This window comes from Strix aluco, chromosome 3 (assembly GCF_031877795.1).
Source record: "Strix aluco isolate bStrAlu1 chromosome 3, bStrAlu1.hap1, whole genome shotgun sequence".
NCBI lineage: Eukaryota > Metazoa > Chordata > Aves > Strigiformes > Strigidae > Strix > Strix aluco.
In genome coordinates, this window is record NC_133933.1 from 95981005 (window position 1) to 96002297 (window position 21293).

The 21293-nt window shown below is 38.3% G+C and overlaps 1 protein-coding gene across 5 annotated transcripts in view; it reads left to right on the plus strand.

The window, feature by feature from the left end:
- PHIP (PHIP subunit of CUL4-Ring ligase complex) overlaps positions 1-13359 on the plus strand; it is a 118859-nt gene extending 105500 nt beyond the window's left edge. For 4 of the 5 annotated variants that reach the window (XM_074819715.1, XM_074819717.1, XM_074819718.1 and 1 more), the window contains 6 exons: positions 31-180; positions 1827-1979; positions 3805-3968; positions 4446-4726; positions 5058-5219; positions 7055-13359. In XM_074819715.1, coding sequence (XP_074675816.1) covers positions 31-180; positions 1827-1979; positions 3805-3968; positions 4446-4726; positions 5058-5219; positions 7055-7698 — 1554 coding nt within the window. In that variant the 3' untranslated portion in view covers positions 7699-13359. The remainder of the gene's footprint in view (positions 1-30; positions 181-1826; positions 1980-3804; positions 3969-4445; positions 4727-5057; positions 5220-7054) is intronic. The other variant, XM_074819716.1, reaches the window with a different exon arrangement.
- Positions 13360-21293: the final 7934 nt, after the last annotated feature.

A 21293-nucleotide genomic window follows, 5' to 3' on the forward strand; every position in this document is an offset into this window, starting at 1 on the left:
AATATGTACCAGACAATATTGTCATTTCAGGATCATCAGCCAAAGCGGCGGCTGCGTAATAGAGCTCAGTCATATGACATTCAGTCATGGAAGAAGCAATGCCAGGAGCTGCTGAACCTCATTTTTCAGTGCGAAGACTCTGAACCATTTCGACAACCAGTGGATCTCCTTGAATATCCAGTGAGTATTTTAGAACAGGAAGGCTGGTTATAATCCAGTTGTTAGGTTTGGGGTTTATTTGACTGTGACCATTTCTCCAACTCTTTTAATTGAAACTTCAGGCAGCTCTATTGACAGCAATTTTTTTTCAGTGCTTGGTTCTCATCTGATGATAATGTTTATTGTCTTTTAAAAGCAATTTCAAAAGAAACTGTACTTCTCTGCTCTCTTAAATACTTAAGTTGCAAAATGTTTTATATTCAGGGACACCTACGTTGTTAAGTAAACTACAGCTTTTGCAGTTAAGATGCATCTTCCCAAGTGAAAAATGGTCATATATGAAGTGCACGTGTTTGGTTGTTGCATGTGACAAATGTTGTCATGAATCATTTTTTGTTTTCATCTTGGAAGTATAAAAACTAAAAGTCCTTTTCATACAGTCATCTGGGCTTGATGCAGAAAAAGTACCCACTGAAGAACTGTAGTGAACCATTAACTGTAGTAACAATGACTTCCCCAAATTTTGCTTTCTGCTTGGGTGATTACAATGGAGTTCTGATAGCCATGAGCAGCCACTTGTAACTACAGAATATTTTAACACAAAAGTCTTGTTGCCTTGGACCTCTTATAGCCTTTTAGGCTAGTTTTACTTTAAGTAACAAAGCAAAGGTTTTGCATGCTTTCCTTCTTAGCATATCTTGTTTTTCTTCAAAAAAATCACTCTGAGGTGATTAACTTGGGGGGAATTAATCCTCCCAATTAGAGAAAAGAAATGCTTCTCTTTCAGAAGTCACTAGTAGGTCTGTCTTGACGCTTCTGCAGCCATTGAGCACCTAATTTTTGAAGTAACATAAACTTTATGCCATGGTCAACTGCAAGTGGCCCTTTGTGTTTAAGATCCTCAAATGAGCTGATAGAGAGCACCTTGCTAGGCTTGGGCATGAAATGCTCTGTTACCTGGTGTCACAAACCTGTTTAATGTTCAGAAGCACTCATACAGGTTCTGTTTGCTCTGATGGATTAAGTCAACTTTTTGGTTAATTTTGGTATTTAAGCCTTTTGTCGTAGTGGATATTCCTCTGTTTCTTCCATAGCCTAGGGAAAAAGTTTTGTCGTTGGCTTGAATAGGGTCCTATTTAAGCCTGTGGAGTTTTCATTATTTTAATACTACTTTCCTAAATTGTCAGATCTCCATTTGGGAAACTGCTTAGGTTTCAGCAGGGATGTGCTAAGCCTCTGATCAGGTTCAAATATTCAAACTTTGTTAAAGCTAATATGTAAAAACAGTATTAGGCCTAGTACCAAGTTTGAGCTGTTAAGCCACCCAGAAAGCTTACGGTCACACTTTTATATCATGGTTATCTTTATGATAGTGTGTCAGTAATACAACCCTTAGGACACAAAATTTTGAGCACTGTATTTCAGTAAATCTGTTTACAAAATTAAGTCTTGTATCAATTAACTTCTAACCTTGATCCTGTCAAGTATGTCTGTGAAGAGTTACATTGTGTGAGTAGAAAGAAGCAAAATGTCTTTAGCAGTCTTTAATACCTATATAAAGAGGGCATTTGGTTTAAACAGGTTTATCAAATGCACCCTAATGAAAATGATACATTAAGACTTGGAAAAAATAATCTTTAATATATTGCTTTGCTATTTCTGAACAGGATTATAGAGATATTATTGACACTCCTATGGATTTTGCTACTGTTAGAGAAACACTGGAAGCTGGTAACTATGAGTCACCGATGGAATTATGTAAAGATGTGAGACTTATTTTCAGCAATTCTAAGGCTTATACACCAAGTAAAAGATCAAGGGTAAGACTTTCTTTTTTTGTTGTCGTGTGAAAGAATACCTATAACTGAAAAATACAGGACAGAAAAACAGAGAGACAGTGTAATTGATTACTTTAAAAACAAGTTTAATTATTTCGGATCTTCAAACATGAATATTTCTGAGAAGGTAGCATAGCTTTGTAATTTAAAGGAAAGGAATGTATGCTGTTTAAATGCCTGAAGTTCTGATGTTCTGCAGGTGTGTTTCAAAAGTAAGTATTTGAAAGTAGATCTAAAGAGAGCCACACTGAAGGAAAGATCTGTAGAAACATGATATATTTTCTCAGATTGACTTGTAGGTGCAGTATCTGTTAGCAGTGAAAACTGTAAATGTGTATGTAGGCATGTTCAAGCCTTCTGCATAGTTTTTCTTCTACTAATATGCATTAGGCTAGAATTACTAGCTTTTACGTTTGGCTGTTATAAATAGCAAATTAATCATAAGGACTTTATTATCTTAAAATGCAGAGACAAATTCCGTAGTAGGTGATGAGCAGGAAGGACTGATCAGTGATTAACCTCTCTTCAGTCAGTAATAGACAATCCTGCTCACTGTTAGGGCTGCCTAAGAATTGGTCTCTTGTCTTTCAGTTGCATCAAAGGGCAGGGCTTTTGGGGCAGGTCTGAATCTTTTTGTGGTTTCTCTTTATCTTCTTGATCTCAAACCAAGATAGGAAAATGCTTGACATGCATGGTTTCACATATTCTTCTGACATTTTCATATTTTTTCATGTTTCTTCCAAACAGTCTGGTACAGTAGTAAACTTGTAGTTCTTCTTTATTTTACTTAGAAGTGGAAGGTTTTGATGTCAAGAATTTTAATATTCCAGAACCGATGTACTTTCAGTGTATGCAGCACATAGTTGTTGAATGGTGATGCCGTTCAGTTATATTTTTAGCATCTTTACATCACTGATGCTTACTTGAAGAGTAAACCTAAACCTGTCAGCTTTTTTTTTTTTCCTTGGCGCATTAGACGTACATGTTTATATAGTTTTTTACATATTTTCTTATGAAATTTCTTCGGATGTCTCCAGTAATGCATGTATCATCTGTCACACTGTTTTTAGTCTGGCCCTCAGATAGTTCGTCTGGTGTGTCATTAGGTATGCAACTGTTTAATATTGTCTTTGTGTTTCATATTCTAAGAAGGTGCTGGGTCCCCTCTTAAAGTATCTAGACAGTTCACGTCTGTGGTTTTTGTTTCTAGAATTAATAGCAACTGTGCTCAAATAATTGGTTGTCATCTACACTTAGTTTGATTGGGTCTCTCTGTAAATCATCCAAGGCTAGAAAACAAACAAACAAACAACTATGAAGAAAAATACGCATCTACATAATTCTAATACATTTATTGTACCTGTTGCGACCAACTCACTGGTAGTATCAATTAATCCATAAGAGGAATAGACTGATGTTCAAATATAGGATATGAGGATACAACTTAATACAGAAGGAAATTAGTTTTCTTGACCCTAGGTATGATACAGTAAAATTCCATTAAGAATTTCTTTGTGGTTTTTGCTGAAGCTAGAAAGGGATGCATTCTGGAAAGGCAGTTGCAAAGGTGTTTTTTCTAATTTCTCCTGTTCTGTGTGATCTTCAGTTGTAATACGCTTTTCAAAAACATGAAAATAGTTAAAGCAAACCTATGTGGATTAGTGTAAATTTGTTGAGACAGACTGTAAATTTCCTTAAAACATTTTCATATTAATCAGTTTAACTTTCTAGCTATTGTTCAATGATAAGTAAAATGATGCTTTGGAAAAGTATACAACTTGCTTGTTTACTGGCTTTTCTTTTTTAGATCTACAGCATGAGTTTACGCCTTTCTGCTTTCTTTGAAGAACACATAAGTTCTATTTTATCGGATTATAAATCTGCCCTGCGCTTTCATAAAAGAAATACAATAAAGAAACGAAGGAAAAAAAGAAGTAGAAGCAGCTCGGTTTCCAGTAGTGTTGCATCCAGGTACATTAATTCCTTTACGGTGTTCCTTAAATGCTCCGCAAGTTTGACATACCTAAAAGTAGAACTTAGTGTGGTTTTTTTTTTCTTAATACTTCCTTTACTATTCCCTATATTGCAGAATGATAGCTTTGACATGCAAGTCCCTATGATGTGGAAGAGTTTTAAACTTTACTTAGAGCTATCCTAGTGTAAGTGCTTAAAATTCAAATAACTGCTAAACATGTACAGTAAAACAGCATCGTTAGGATAGTGATGGCATCATGCTTCCTCATATAACTATAGCATCTCTTGTAAAGATTCACTTTTCAGAGGCTCACAACTACATGAATTTCCACAGTAAATGTCATGTTTTTAACATACCTCATACAGAGATGATTGTTTTACTCCCACGATCTCAGACACTAGCATTTAATTTTATTTATTCCTGTAAAATAAAAAAGTGGCCATCCAGGAGACAAATTGTTACTCTTTTTGCAGCCCTGAAAGGAAGAGGAGATTAATAAAACCTCAGCTGAAGGCAGAAACTTCTGCCACGTCTTCATCTTCTGCACCTGCACGGTCAACAGCACTGAGACATGCTCCACCTCAGATGAATGGAAAAGCGGCTGAAGCCTCTTCCCTTGTGCGGACTAGAAGCAATAGGGGGATAACAGATGTGGCTGTTACAGAGCAACCATCTACTTCTTCAGCAGCAAAGCCTTTAACAATAAAGCCTTTAATTACAAAGCCTAATACTACTGCAGGGTCAGGAAAGTCAGGCAAGTTGGTTTTCTGGTGTTTTTTTTTTTAAGCTGTGAATGTTTTTAGACATAAAACTTGCTTTTTGGAAATCTAACGTATTTGTCTTAGTTAAGACTTGTTCTGTTTTCAAGCTGCTGGGCCTTTGAGGTTCTTCAGAGGAAAACTGAACAAGTTAGGCTATGTTGTTTTATCCAGGAAGCTTTCTCACTTCTAGATCACTAATTCAAATTGTTTGTAGTAGAACATGACTTCCTTTTAGCCAGATAAGATTGAATATAAACTACGTGATATAATTAACTACTTGGTATAAACTACTTGATTAATACTTTTTTCTTTTTGTCCTTCTAGTACTGGAGAATTCAACCAAACATTCCAAGAACCAGAATATTGTATCAATCCCTAGTCAATCTGATTACAGTCATAACACTAGGAATAACTCCACAAGAGAAAATCCCGAGAAAGAGAAGCCAATCAAACGCAAAGTGAAATCTTCCACAGTTAATCAACAAGGTATGGAGTTTCTTTGGAACTTTTGCCCCTCCCCCAGTTATTGATGTAGTGGCTGTAGTGTTGTACTGAAGTTGTGATAATCTGAGGGTGGGGAAATTAGTATGCATTATGAGTTAGCAGAATAGGGAAGTCTAATGGAACAACTTAGTCACAGTTGGTTTCCTTTTGATAAATTAGCACTGTTTTTACTATTCTTGACACCATTTCTGTGGTTTGATAACTGTTGTCTAGCCAATTTTGATATGTTAACATATCTGTACCTTCATTTAAATTATTACAAGAGTCATATTATGAGTTCTCAGATTCCGAAGCAGACTTCTGTAGGGTCACACTTCAAACCTTGTGGTTTTACCTACTAAAACATACATGGGTTCTATTGGGGTCAGTAACACGGAGTGTGATGACACTCTCTGCAAGCATAAAGATCAGAGCATGCCAGCTCCAACTTCATTCTTTCATTTTTTGCCACAGCAGAATAGAACTATGCAGTGTTTACTGCTTCTGTTTAGTATATTTGTATGGATTGATCTGACCTAGTTTCATGTAATCTTCTGACTGAACTTGCTTGGTTTTTTGATGTCTGGATACCTTAAAGCTTCTGTGGAGACCAAAGTAAGATCTCCTAGTCATAAAAGCTTCCCTGGTTACGAAGGAGCTTTGAACTGTTACGAAGCTCCTGTGAAGCAGCTAGACCCACTAAGCCTCTTATCTCTGAAGATTGAGAAACGATGGACTCCAAATTGGGCCCCACCTAATTAATCTGGTTCCTTCTTGTAGTCCTCCTCTCCCTGAGGATTATCTGTTGGTTCTTACTCTTCCATGCTTCTGAAAAAGCAGTTTGTGGTCTGCTAAGTTAAATCGTCTGTCCGTTCCTTGCAAGCTTTCTCACAAAGGCCTCAGCTGTTACCACGTTGCATGGCTACATATGCACGCATTATACAACGGGATGTTTGGTCATGTCAGAGGTATCTGAATGTTGTTGATGTGATCCTGTGTCTTCTGCAAGTCCACTTATGTGACAGTGGAGTCCTGTGCTTTTAGTGAAAGATGAGGCGCATTTGAACGTATCAGGCGCTGTGCGTGGATGTTCCATCAAAGGATTAAATGAACGATCATGCTGGCTACAAGTCTGTTCCTGGTTAGGCAAGGGCTGTGGTATCAGAACACCTCCTAAGAGGTCCTGTGACATGCCCCACTGAGGAAGTGGAGTACCACTCACCTAAGAGAGACTTATAGCCCATAAAAGTCTCCAAGCAAATACTTTCTGCCGTGTATCTGTAAATGTGAGAAATCTGTGCAAATTGCATAATTTTTGTTGTTGTTAGTCTCCCATGTTTTACCCTCTTCCTCGCTTGTTGAAATAACCCTGGTCTCATGAACTGGCTATAAAGGATGTTACCTCAGGCTGAAAGAAACTTTTTTCATTCCTTCAGAGATGACCTGCTTCCCGATCCTTGCAGCAATGCTTCTTGAGCAGCTTTTTGCTGTTGCAGATACCAAATAGGAGTTTTTGTTGTATCAACCAAGAAAAACACTTGAGCTATTCCCTTTTTTTCCCTTTCTTCTTTTCTTTCTTTCCTTTTTGCTTTTCTTTTTCTTTTTTTCTTTCTTTCTTTTTTCTTCAAGCTACCTTGAGCTAAACCCAACTAGAAGTTAGTTCTCATTGCATACTGGCATGAAACCCTTTGAGTTCTACTTTGGGTTTCTTAGATTTTGACAGATTGACAATCACTGTGAATCCATTCAGATATTTTAGTAAGAGTTTTATTAAGGTACTGTGAAAATGAATGTAAATGCAAATCTGTTACTTGATAAGTACTCTCATTTCTTTACAGCAGACTGCAAGAATAATGCTTTGGCATCAGGAAGCATTCAGGTAAATGGCCATGGAGGACAGCCTTCGAAACCTCCCGTTAAAAGAGGTCCTGGACGGAAGCCGAAGGTGGAGACTAATAACAGTAGCTGTGAAGTGGTGCACAAGAAAAGAGGCAGAAAACCAAAAAAGCTACAAATTGTTGAACAGCAAAAGGTTGCAGAACAGAATACAATCCAGACCACAAGGGATATACCAGAAGAAGCCTCTGCTTCTACTGCATGCAATTCTCTTTCTGAAAATAATATGAAGGAAGACTTGTTACAAAAAAAAGGCCGTGGGGGTAGAAAGCCAAAAAGGAAGATGAAGACCCATCAGCCAGGCTCGGACCTCTTAGTTCCTGTGAATGTTAAAATGCAAACCAGAAGCAGGAGGAAGAAGATAGATGAGCCTATGGAGGAGGGGTCTGAAGAGCTTAAAGATTCTGAACCTCACATGAGAACTAGAAACCAGGGTAGGAGGACAGCCTTTTACAATGAAGATGACTCTGAGGAAGAGCAAAGGCAGCTATTGTTTGAAGACACCTCCTTAACTTTTGGTACATCTAGCAGAGGCAGAGTCCGAAAGTTGACTGAAAAAGCAAAAGCTAATTTAATTGGTTGGTAATTTTTACCAAGGGTTTTACTTCAGAATGCTATGAAGCAGGTACAGTTAAGGAACAGCAGAACAGACTTCTGCTTCCCTGCTGCTATTATGGGTTAGAAGAATATGTTCTGATTTGGGGAGAAAAATTTAGCAAAAAATAAACTGAAAGAACATTCTTTGAAAGAAATATATATTTTAAACTTTTGCTATTTATTGCCCTCCAAATAGGTTATGCATTTCAACAGTCATTTTGTCCACAGTTGACAATAATTGAAGCAATTTCTGACTGATGTACAGAGTTGAGAACTACTCTGCTCAAGTAGTGCGTAGTATATCTACACAATTAAAAAAAGGTGATAGAACTTTTAATGCCACAAATTGAAAACAGAAGTCTATTTTTGACCAAGCAAGGTACACTTTGATTGTAAAGTCACGTTGCCTAGTAAGGCAGATTTTGGCAAAAAGTGGCAGTAAATTCACTTACATTTCTATTAAATACAAAAATACCAAACTTTGCTAATCTGATAATGCTTAATTTCAGTTGTGATGGAATGTTCAACTGCAAAAGAAGCCTAGCACAGGCTGTTGGTTTATCCGAGTTCTGCCAAACATAGCAAAAATGTAATCACAAATATTTATATATATCCACATTGGAAAAAGTTTGACTAATGTCTAATTTTTCAGACCTTGATTCTTGTATCAATCACTAAATCTCTGTTTATTGTGCCAAAGACTGAGAATCAGTGCAGTGGAAAGCCTTTTTTTCTTTTTGAGTGTCAGTACAGCATACCATTTGCAGTGATAAAAGCTGTGTATTGTTTTAAATAGTAAGTTGTTAACATTGTTCTGAAATGTATCCTTTTTGGTACTTTTGGTAGAGAATAATGCACTGGTGGGGTCCTTTGACAGAGATGTTTTAGACGAAATGTATAATTGGTTAAAGGATTCAAGGAAATTACAGGACAGGTATGGAATTATGTTTACTTTCTGATCCAGATTGATTGTTGTTTCTACAACTTTAGACATGCTTAAGGCTAAAATGACCTACAAAGAAGAGTGTATGTGTATATATTAATATATACATAAACACATACATATAAAATATTACCCAGGTATAAATTTTTTTCAGGATTTTTTAGATAGCACTAGAATTGAAAATAAATTTTAAAATGTCATACTTTATAGTTTAATTTTAAGGGGAAGATTGGTTATTTTCAATTATTAAGGTTAAAAGGCCAAATCACTTTTTATGCAATCATGTTTTATACAGTGGTCTCATTGCACATTGTGTTTTTCTGCACTTTTTATGGTATATCACGCTGACATAAGTCAATATACACCCTAAAGAAAAATTCCATTTAATGATTGTGCCTTGTATTCTATTATTTCTTGCATCCTTAGTAAAATTAAGTTGTCTATTGTAAATGATAACTATATGACTTAGGGGAATGTATTGTTATATGTACTGCTCTGGAAAAGAAAAGCAGTTATTTATTTGTTTATGGTACATTTAGTTATTTTATACCTTTACAAACAAACTTTAATACCATTTTCTATCACTTAAAAAAGTATTGTCCAGTTTTAAGGAGAAAAAAAATTACAGAAGTAGTCATATTTTCTGAGATCTGGTATGGTACAAAAATGTAACCAAAATTTTCTGGTTATACATTATTTTGGAAGTTTGGGTAGTGTGGACGACTTTTTTTTTTTTTTTTTGTGTGTGTGACCCTAACTTAGTTGAAAAAATAAACCTGAAGTGAAACCTCAATTCTGTACACCCTTACTTAATAATAATTATTTTTTTTCCAAACATTATCTGCAATATCTCGAAGGGAGGGCATACAGAATTAAGACCTTAAATTTGCACAGATCCTGTATATGTATTTGAAGCCTGATTCTTCACTCTTTATTTTCTGTTACAAAAAAAAAAGTGTAAATGTTGGTATCTGGCACCAAGAGGAACAGACATATGGTACTGTGGATAGCAAATTAGTATCCACCTAGTTTTATGTAGTTCATTATGCATTTTGCTACAAAAAATGGCTAAAATATTTTCCAGATCCTCTTCGAATTGTTACGGATATGAATTTGGGGAGCAGGGATTAGTTTGCATTTCATTTGTTGGTATATTTATTTTTTTCTAACAAGTATTTCTTTATCATTCAATTAAAATGGAATCACTAAACATTTGGTAAGATAACAAGCTATGGTTGTACAGTTGCAATACAGCTTCACAATTCAAAGCTAAATGATTCTACTTGTTAATTTTGTCAAATCTCACTGATGAAGGCAATCATTTGAAAATGTGTAATTTCCTGATGTTATCTGCATTGTAATATATGAAATAGATTATATCTAAAATTCAATTTCTGTATTTACTCCATTTGTAATAATGTTTTATATGGCATGTTTATGTATATATTTATATATCAAAAATACCTTGTATGTAAGTTTTGGAGACTGAAATAATATGCGTTCCCTTAACAGTAGGTAGAAAATTGTACTACTTTAATTTTATGAGAATAGAAGGCCTTACCTGCAGAACATGGGTACTGCTTCCCACACAGTAATATCGGTGACTTTAACCAGTAAATTTTTAATTCATATTAGACACATTCATGTTTTTCCTTTTAAAATAAATTGTGGATAATTTGGGTCAAATTTTTTTATAGAAGCAACACTATAAAGAATTATTAGAAATCAATACCAGATTTATTTTAAGGTTATATTTTTATAATTTAATTTCACTAGGTTGCAGGCTTCATTTATGAGACTTTAGTGACCATCAGACTGCATTTTGGTTGGGGAAAAATGTATTATTTGAGGTTGCTGTGACATACTGTATCAGCGCAGAACAAGAGCTTTTGATTACAAAGTCTTAAGTTTTTTAATGTGAGCAATAACTATTGGTCAGTGCTCTGAAATAATTTAAGAACTATAGTTATATGCATGTTTTATGATGTCATCTCAAGTACCTAACAACTGGTTCAGAAAATGGGAGTATCAAAATCTCATGTGCTTGTTTCACATTTGCATTGTAAATAACATAGGTTCATAGTCATATACACACAAACAATTTTACAGACCTGGCAGCAATTAATGCAGTTTTATTCATCAAATTCATTTATATTTGACATGGATATGAGGATACTGTTCTGGTATTTTTCTCTTTACTGGGAAACGTTAAAATTGGTATTTACTGCTGAGTGGTATCTTAATAACAGTGTGTTCTCTAACTACCAGTGAGGAAATAACTTCTGTTTCTGTGATACCAGTGTGCTCTAAATGTTTAACAGAAATCACTGTACCTGTGCCTACATACTTAACAACTCTTTAGCCATTTTGTTTCTGTTGTTTGTGTGTTCTCTGGGAACTGAACTTAAATTTTACCACTATAGTGTTCATTATTGTCAATATTGAACTAGAGCTCTTTGTCATTCGGCAATGACCAGTGGTACAACTTTACAGAAAAATGTCTTCCTCCAGTGATTAGACTGCTGTGATATAGATTTACATATGTTTATTTGTACAGTGTCCAGTTTGTACATGTGATCAGTTTGTTGGTAGACTTGTAAGATTGAGTTGGTTGAGTTAAATATTACTATGGCTTAATATTTGTAAAACTACTAATTGATAAAGGACCCTGATGCAGCACGTAGGATATATTAATAGCTATAAAAAAATAAATTGTAGTGTAGAGACTACTTATTCACTGTATTGCCGTACAAATATTTTTCAAGTACCAATTTTCATTCTGTGCCAGAGGCTTTTGTCTTACCAAAAAAAGACTACACACAACATGAAAAATAGTCTGTCCATTCAGTAACTTCAAGCTTGTTACAATTGTTACACCACATTGTTAAATCTTTTGCTCACATTTGTTGGATCAAGGACTACAAGTAAATGCTTTAGCGTGTAATTTGAATTTAGGCACATGTTAAATGGTTGACTGATCCTATAAAAGCAATAGGCTTAACTGGATGGGACCCTTTCACCCTGTACTTACATAGTAGATAGGAGGTTAGAGGTTTTTAAGCTCACTTTTCATCAACATTTGCATTTAATTTGAAGCATGCGAATCTTGCTGAGGTAATTTTAACATATTGCTGGTCAATCAAGATACAGCCATGCCACAATAATTACATTGTGGTCTGAGTCCTTACCTTACTCTAAAGTGGTATATTTTGTGCACAGTAGTTTTTCTGAGGGTTTTTTTTTTTTGAGAGAGAGAGAGTTGATTGTTTAACAAGAATTTAGATACAACTCTGCAACAGTGCTGTGATACCGAAGGTAGAGGGCTTTAAAACCTCACCTAGAAACAGCAAAAGCTTATTTTCTGTTTACTACCTAATGAAGATAAAATAACTGTAAAATTGCTGTATATTTTCTTTTATCCCTGAAGTTCTTGAAACAGATTGGTTTCCAAGGGGACCTAGATATTCAACTGATAAAAGGGCTGTTAGTTTTCTGCTGTAAATTGTTGTATATACATGCTTGTTCTTATGCAGAGGAAAGTCTATTAAATTTCATAAAATTGGCCAAGGCTCGACTGTGTTTCCAATAACAAATCTGGTATTGACAGCTTATGTAGTTTCCCGATTTTGAATCGGGAATACACCTTGTACACTTTCTACGATGTTTGGGGGAAATAACAGGTAGCGTTTCAACTAGAGCTGACCTCTAGGTGCTCTTGCATTTGTGCTAATTTTAATGTGGGAATTTGCCATGTCATTTTTACAGTGTATTAGAGAAGGAAACATGCCAGGAAAACTAGATTAAAAGACATCTTAAACTGTTGGGTTTTTTCTTCCCCCCAAGGTTCTAACAGCCTCAAGGCACTCTAGAAAGAAACCTTATATGCTGCAATAAAATAAGGGTGAATAAATTTAGCTTTTAGGAGGTAGGTAGTGAGACAAGTAGTCATTTGGATCCTTTTTAATGCAGATAAATACATCAGGAAATTCACTTCAAATCATGCAAACAATACATTTTAGGGAGGGAAGGTAGTACTATACTATGAATTTGTACCCTGAAAGAACAAAGAATGAGGTCATACAAATTTAGGAGTAGGAAGAAATACGAGTACCTATCATGTACACATGCCTGTGTATTTTGTGCTTACAGCCACGTGTGTGGTTTGCTAATGCATTGAGACCGTACAGAAGTTACATTTTTGGACCATACTAAAACTGCAGAAGTGTGGCGGACAACTGGATAATGATCTTGTGTGAATTAAATTCTGTCATAATGTTTAAATATGTATAGAATGGAGCTCAACTTCAAGGAAATGACCTAGAAAGGGTAATTTTGAAACTGACACATTTTCAGATTAAAAATTACACTTATTTTGTACAGAATTATGTAAAACACAAATCTGTTGTATGTAATGAGTAACAGTTTTGAAAACTATAATTCTTTAGCTTTATCAAGGTTTTTTTTCCTTCCAGAAATCTGGATTATGTTATAACCTGAAGTATCTCACCAGGATAACAGTGCCCTTTCTTTTTGTACATATGGATTGGAAATTTCTTTACTGTTATGTGGACACTTTCTATGTTAGTTTTGATGCATAATACTTTGAATCCTTTTATACAAACTAGAATGTATGTGTAAGAATTACTGTCACTGCAATGTAGTAACTACAAACTTATTTTTAAATAAATAGAAAACATGTTTTTCTAAGCTGTCCAACAGTGTTTGTTTCTATCTAGTGATTTACTTACTGTGTTAACAGGACAGTTGCTTATGTGTTCTTCAAAACAGCCTCAAATCAGTTTGTTTTGATTCCTCGTGGTGGAGTATGGTACAGTGGCATATAGTAGTAGGGTATAGCATATTATGTGGGAACAGATAAAATTACAACCAAAGCATACTCTGATAGAGATCAAAGTTTGCTATTTTGTAGGGTTTTTCACTAAAACCTGCAGTTCTGGAGGCAATATAAAGGCACTGGCATCTGGCACTGAAGACACCATATTGCCAGTCCTCTTAGCTCCTTTTTGCATGTGCAGCAGGGTGCCCCTCATCCTCCAAGGAGCCATCCCTGTTCAGGTGACAGCTGTTTGTACCAGAGCTACATCCAATCTGTGTGGAAATCTGCTTCCCAACAACTCTAGGAGAAGCTAAAACCAACTAAGCAGAGACAAGTTCCCCACGTCCCTGCATGTAGAGTACTGGTCTCCAGTCTAGTTGCCCGGAATGGGTGATGCACAGAAAAGTCAATATAGGATGTGTTTTGTGGGTTTGTTTATGTGTTTCTGCTCAATAGATGTAAGACAAAAGAAACGTTTGGTATTTCAACTACTGCACCATGTGGAATCTGTTTAATTTCATGTGTTGTTTTATCAGATGATCTTTTCCTCCTTATGTACCTTACTTTAAATCACAAGGAAGCGATGGAAGAAACCCTCTCACCTCACAGATGCAGGTACGTGTGCTGCTGAGCAACAGGGTCAGGGAACGGTCATAGCAGAATGAGCTGAGTTCCCTGTAGCTTTCCAGACATGTCCACCATGGAGTCTGGCAAAAGCAAGACTTGTTTTACTATATGAGAAAAAAAATCTCTGCTGTCTCAAGTGAATCTGCATGAGTTGTAGTAGTTGGCATGTACTCCTTGGAGACAGGTAATTTTAGAATGCCGAAAATGCAACACACTTCCTTCTGTGTTTCTGTTAAGTACTGGAGGTGGTAGTTCTGTTGTATATGCATCTTCAGTATTACGGTAACAGGGGTGTGCTCTTCCAAAAACAAGCCACCCCATGTCCAAGCTTTAAGTTTTGTTACTGTGAATAGTCTTAAGCAGTTCATGATTCTTTTTGTTTGTTTTGAAAAGATCTTTTTCTGTGTAACTTCGTACAGAATCCTTAAAATACAGTGGCATCCCAGTTCTCTCCTCGTGTGACGGGTGTCTTTTTAAAACCTACTGTGGTTATTTTACTTTACTAAGACTTTGCTTAGGATTAACAGATGCTGTGAAATGTTGGTATCTGACAGCTAGATGCTGACGAATGCTTCATTACCTTCTTAATACCATTTACTCCTGTTAGATCATAATGCTCATTAAATGAAGGAAATGATGTATGATCATTGAAGGTGACCATTTTGTTTTTAAAGTGAAAAGCTCTTGTATCAAACACTGTGTCCCTTCCTGCTCTAGCAATCATATGAGCTTCACAAAAGAGTGCCTTTGTCATTTTTCCTGAAGACAAATGAGCAAATTATAATGACTTTAAAAATTAATTAGTGTTTCTATTTGAAGCACATGTGAAAATTAAAGCAAGTGCCAGAGAACTAAAACCAGCAAGCAATAAAGAAGGAAACTGGAATTTAAATAGCATGTAACTGAGTTTTTGTACACAAAATTAGCATGCAAAATACAATTTTTGTGCATTTTATTAGCATGGACAGGAAACTCAAAGCCCAAAATGAGGGTTTGTTTTTCTAGGTCAGAGAAATCTTGTGTTAGATATCCTCACAACAGGGCTAACTTATTTTTTTTTACCGGAGTGTAGTGAGGATTTATGTATCCTCTCTCGTACTTTGAAATCTGTGTGTATGCTGAAGGGAGGACAGGGTAGAGAATTTGGGAATTCTGCTTCTAATCTGGTAACAGCCATACAAACTTCCTTAATACTTCCTTCATGCTTCCTTTTCTTGTCTCAGAAATGGGGAGGTTTTACCTAAACATGGTCCTATCTGCCTCTCATTTTACTTTAGCTTGTAGGCACATCAGTGAGAAAACAAGAAAGGAGAATGAGCAGAGGCAGGTAATCAATTCATTCAGCATCAAATTTCTGCATGGGTATGTTTGTGAAGATACTGAGTTCAAACTAAATGTTAGAATTCAAAGACCAGACAGCCTTATCTGTTAATTTGTGATTTGTCTCAGGTCTCCAAATTTGACTTTGAACAAGGATATTCAAAATAATAAAGACTAACTTAAAATACAAAGCTAGTTAGAATATGACTAAAACACTAGAAAGAATTACTTTTTATATTCTATGGTACAGAAATCTAGTGGGGTTATTTTTCTCATATTTGAGCACCCTATTCAAAATTTGAATCCCTGTTATTAAGGAGAGTGGTGTAAGCTTCCATGAACTGCTAAGAAAGGGAATATAGCTGTCAAAAACTTCCGTTCACCAAGGTTTTATGCTGAGGACATGTACAGAACAAAATTACTTAAAACAGTCAAACTCTTTAATTAGTGATCATGGCAGCATCTTTCAATACACTGCATATTTTTACCCAGCTAGAATCTCAACATGAAGAGCTGGGTGTATGTGCACTCTCTACCATTGCTGTCTTTCACTGACATCGGTTAATCTGAATGTACAGGTACACTGGGAAGGATTAAAAATCTAGTACTCAACCCTTTTGTTCTATTTAGTGGTCATAAAGGATTTGAGGTTGTAAACAGTGTGCTAATACTAAATTCTTCTGTTAAAGTTATAAGGGAGATAACAGGTTAAATTATTTAGGAAAATTACTAGAAAATTCATATAAGTTTTGTCTTAAGAAATGCAGATCATCTGAAATTGTCTTGTGGGCAGGGTTTGTTTTTTTTTCTTGCATGCTGCCTTACCAAGTTGTCATTTTCCTCTGGCTTTGGAAATGTTCCAAGAAAATACTTCAGTCTGTGGCACTGTCTCTAGCTTTTTTACAAAACTTACATTCTTATAAAACTTCTTGTGAGCTTTGGACCTTATTTTTGTACTTGTCTTGGTGCCCTTGACTCACTCCCTGTTAAGTCTCCTCTCTCCTCCTTAGGGGGTTGTTATTGTCGGGGAAGACTCGTGGAAGAAATGCAGTTCACTGAGTAACAGTTCCCTTATCCAGCTTTCACAGACCTGTTGAGAATTCCAGTTTCCGTCTGTGCATGTGATTTGATTCTGTTGGGTTTATTGAGAACTCTGTCTTCACGAAAGAGACTGTTCTGAATTTTTACAGGACAGAAAACAGTTTTCATAGTTTTCTACAGCTTGGTAATTGCAGTTGTTTCACAGCTCTGTGAAAATATGCCTGTCTTATCAAGTAAGAGAAATTCAGTTCTTTTATACGTCTGGAAGTTCTTGCTTCTGCGTGGAGAAAAAGAATGCTTGAAACCATGAGAGTTTTACACATGCAAGAAAATGTATGCAACTATTTAAGAAATAGTTCCTAAACTTGGGATCTTCCCCCAACTCAGAGCACCCCAGATGGATTGTAGCTCTTCAGATCTGACAAGTGCCGTTCCTCAGGGGTTGGTATTGGGACCACCACTGTTTAACATTGTTGGTGACATGGACAGTGGGATTGAGTGCACCCTCAGCAAGTTTGCCGACAACACCGAGCTGTGTGGTGCAGTCAACACACTGGAGGGAAGGGATGTCATCTAGAGGGACCTGGACAGACTGCAGAGGTGGGTCTGTGCAAACCTCATGAACAAGGCCAAGTGCAAGGTCCTGCACGTGGGTCGGGGCAATCCCAAGCACAAATACAGGCTGGGTGATGAGTGGATTGAGAGTAGCCCTGCGAGGAGGACTTGGGGGTGTTAGTGGATGGAAAACTGAATGTGAGCCAGCAACGTGTGCTCGCAGCGCAGAAAGCCAACTGTATCCTGGGCTGCATCAAGAGAAGTTGGCCAGCAGGTCAAGGGAGGGGATTTTCCCCCTCTACTCTGCTCTCCTGAGACCCCACCTGGAATGCTGTGTCCAGCTCGGGCCCCCAACATAAGGAGGACATGGACCTGCTCGAGTGGGTCCAGAGGAGGTCCATGAAGATGATCAGGGGGCTGGAGCACCTCCCCTTTGAGAACAGGCTGAGAGAGTTGGGGTTGTTCAGCCTGGAGAAGAGAAGGCTCTGGGGAGACCTTGTAGCAGCCTTCCAGTACTTAAAGGGGGCTACAGGAAAGATGGGGAGGGACTTTTTATCAGGGAGTGTAGTGATAGGACGAGGGATAATGGTTTTAAACTGAAAGAGGGTAGACTTAAATTAGATGTAAGGAAGAAATTCTTCATTGTGAGGGTGGTGAGACACTGGAACAGGTTGCCCAGAGAAGCTGTGGATGCCCCCTCCCTGGAAGTGTTCAAGGCCAGGTTGGATGGGGCTTTGAGCAACCTGCTGTAGTGGAAGGTGTCCCTGCCCATGGCAGGGGGTTGGAACTAGATGATTTTTGGGGTCCCTTCCAACCTAAACCATTCTGTGAGTCTGTGATTCTGTGTGTCATTCTTCCCCCAGCTGTTTGAAACATCTAAAAAACATCTGCTTTCTGAGCATTTGGTCTGATGTTCCCTTACACATCAGGAAAACTTCTCAGATTTTTTTTCTCTGGTATTTTAATAAAACCTTTAGGAACTAAAAGTCCTTTCAGGAATTTTACTTCCTTAGAGAGATCACGGTACAGCTGTGTTGCAGCTGGTCCCATCCAAGTCCAGAGTTATGGGAGCCAAAATGTCGGTAGGCAATGGGGCACAATCGTGTTAAAAATAACTTCTGATGCCCCTGACACAGCCTGCTTTGGCTGAGACTCTAGCTGCTCTCACTTTTAGGGGCCTTACCGCCTCGCTTTTGTGGTCTTCCGTGGAAGACTGAGAGCTCAGTTTGAGTCTCCTCAAGCCAGAAGCAGCAATGACCTTCCTCTCCTTGCAGAGGGTGTGTGTTGTGTGCGCCTCCATTTTGGAGAAGAGAAGAGTCTTAACTACAAAATGTCCTGCACTGGTATGTGCTTTTGTATGTAAATGTATCTGGTTAAACTTGTGTGAAATTCAGCTACACAGAACTTTAAACTTCTTCATGGACATAGCCATAGTGAAAACCCTGGGCTTGAAAAACATCCAGCATTTATCTTCAGGACAATCTAATGCAGACTGTACTGTGCAGGCTTCTCCACCTTGAATTTGTAAGAAAGAACATGCCCAGGAACAATGGGAGACATTTAATATTTAACCACTGCAGCCCTCTGAGGTGTTTGAGTTAACAGTGACAGGTAAAGTGGGTGCTCAAAGCTTCCTTTAAGCGTTTTGTGTTGGCTTCTTGGGGATGAAACAAGTGGTTTGGAAAGGGATCTCTCCTCTCCCAAACAGCTGCACCAACTACAGGGTTGCAGCTGGGCTGCCTCTTTGCCTGTGCTTGTTCTGCCTGGAGCTCTTGCATGCCTGTCTGCACAGTGGCCCAGCTGTGGTTTGAAAGTTGGGGAGCACTCCTGCTGTGGTAACTACTGCTTGGTGATGGAAGCACCGTGATCCTGTGCAGAATCCCAGTGTAATCAGACCACGAAGATCCTTTTAGTCAGACCAGTACCCAAGGCCTCACGCTTCTCCAGGGAATGAAGAGGTGCTTGGTCTCTTCTCTGGCCACCTCTGAGTCATGACAGAGCACATCGGGTTGGTTTCTGTCTGGCTCTTGCACCACAAACCTCTGCTTAAGCACGTGGGGAGCAACCTGCTTCATAACAGAAGCATCTTGCAATCTGATTTACTTTGTATTTCTGGAAGATATCTTAACGTTTGGGAGTAAGTTGCTTGAGTCACACTTTGAGACCTTCAGCATCCCTGAGGTGGGATCAGGTATTTATGTAGCTCCTGAGGTTTTGCCTGAGGGAGCCTGTCCCTCTGTTTACTGAAGCCTGGGCTGGTGAGATGCACACACAGCCATGGCAGCCCCAAAGAATCTCTTCTCTTTGGGGTGGGCTCTGTGGGACAAATAAGAAATTATTGTTGACTACAAGGCATCTAGAAATGTTCCTTACTTCACATACTTTAGGCTAAGAGAGATCCAGCTCCAGTCTGAAAGCTCTCTAGTGCTGACCCTCATTCTTCTAACTGGTCACAACTCATACCCACTCAGGCACCACAGAAATCAAGGTGTCTGATTGTGGCTTAAAGTTATATCTGAGTTTCAAATCTGAGCTAACAGTTTTTGAGATGAAAACCCTAGAACTGAGGAACAAATGGAAGACACAGAATGCAGGAATATTTTTATCTTCAGCTTGATAGATGACGATGTGGTGACCAAATTACAGCATTGACTGTATTTCAGAACAGTCGCAAGTGGAAGGTTGCAGACACTTCAGACAGCCCCTATCTGCTACCAGGACAAAGAAGGGAAAGTGACAGATGCAAGGATGGGGCTGGCTTAAGAAAAGATGAAGAGCAAGCGCATCAGGCTTGTGTCTCATGTTACTGTAATGACAATCTAATAAACTGCCAACATCTTGGGACACAGCTGAGGTCTGCTTTTTTTTTTTTTTTTTGCCAGGCCCACTAGCCCAAACCTTCTAGCACATATAATTTTCATTCTACTAATGGAAAGAGCAGCCTTTAGCCTCTGCTCCTTTATCATCTGGCTTCTATCTTGTTACAGTTGCAAACTATATGAAGTGATGCTGAAGGGAGGTTCTCAAGGTGAGACAGCAGCCAAGCATAATGGCTTATCTCCTGTTGCAACCACAGCTCTGTCCATCCACTCCAACTTAGCTTCTCTATGTGCAGCAGCTGGAGCATTTTCAGGCAACTGTTCTACTGGGGCTAAGCCTGTGTGGAATATGTACTTTATCTTGGAACTTGATCTTCCATCAGAAAAGCTTTAACTCTCAATGAAAATTGGTTTTCTGCTCAATCAGTATCATGCTTACATCTGTAAAACTTGGCCAGCAATTACAACTGTGAACTGCAGTCAGCAGAGAATTGAGACTGGAGGGATGGTAAATGCAGTACTGATTTGGCTTCTGGTGCCTCTAAAATGGTAAGGCTGGAACTGCTGTCATGGAGTCACAAGTTTGAGGGGTTTGTTTGGTTTTGGTGGGTATTTTTAGTTGATAGCCTTTGATTATAGAAAATTATTTTCATTTTCACAGAATCTTCTAGGTTGGAAAAGACCTTGAAGATCATTCAGTCCAACCATTAACCTAACATTGACAGTTCCCAACTACACCATATCCCTCAGCACTAAGTCGACCCAACTCTTAAACACCTCCAGGGATGGGGACTCCAGCACCTCCCTGGGCAGCCCATTCCAACACCTAACAACCCGTTCTGTAAAGAAATGCTTCCTAATATCCAGTCTAAACCTTTCCTGGCACAACTTGAGGCCATTCCCTCTTGTCCTATCACTTGTTACTTGGTTAAGGAGACTCATCCCCAGCTCTCTGCAACCTCCTTTCAGGTAGCTGTAGAGGGCGATGAGGTCTCCCCTCAGCCTCCTCTTCTCCAGACTAAACAACCCCAGTTCCCTCAGCCGCTCCTCGTATGACATGTGCTCCAGACCCTTCACCAGCTTCGTTGCCCTTCTCTGGACATGCTCGAGTAATTCAATGTCCTTTTTGGAGTGAGGGGCCCAAAACTGAACACAGTAATCGAGGTGCGGCCTCACCAGTGCCGAGTACAGGGGTAAGATCACTTCCCTGTCCCTGCTGGCCACGCTATTTCTGATGCAAGCCAGGATGCCATTGGCGTTCTTGGCCACCTGGGCACACGTCTGGCTCATGTTCAGCCATCTGTCAATCAACACCCCCAGGTCCCTCTCTGACTGGCAGCTCTCCAGCCACTCCTCCCCAAGCCTGTAGCGCTACTGGGGGTTGTTGTGGCTGAAGTGCAGCACCTGGCATTTGGCCTTATTGAAACTCATGCAGTTTTGTT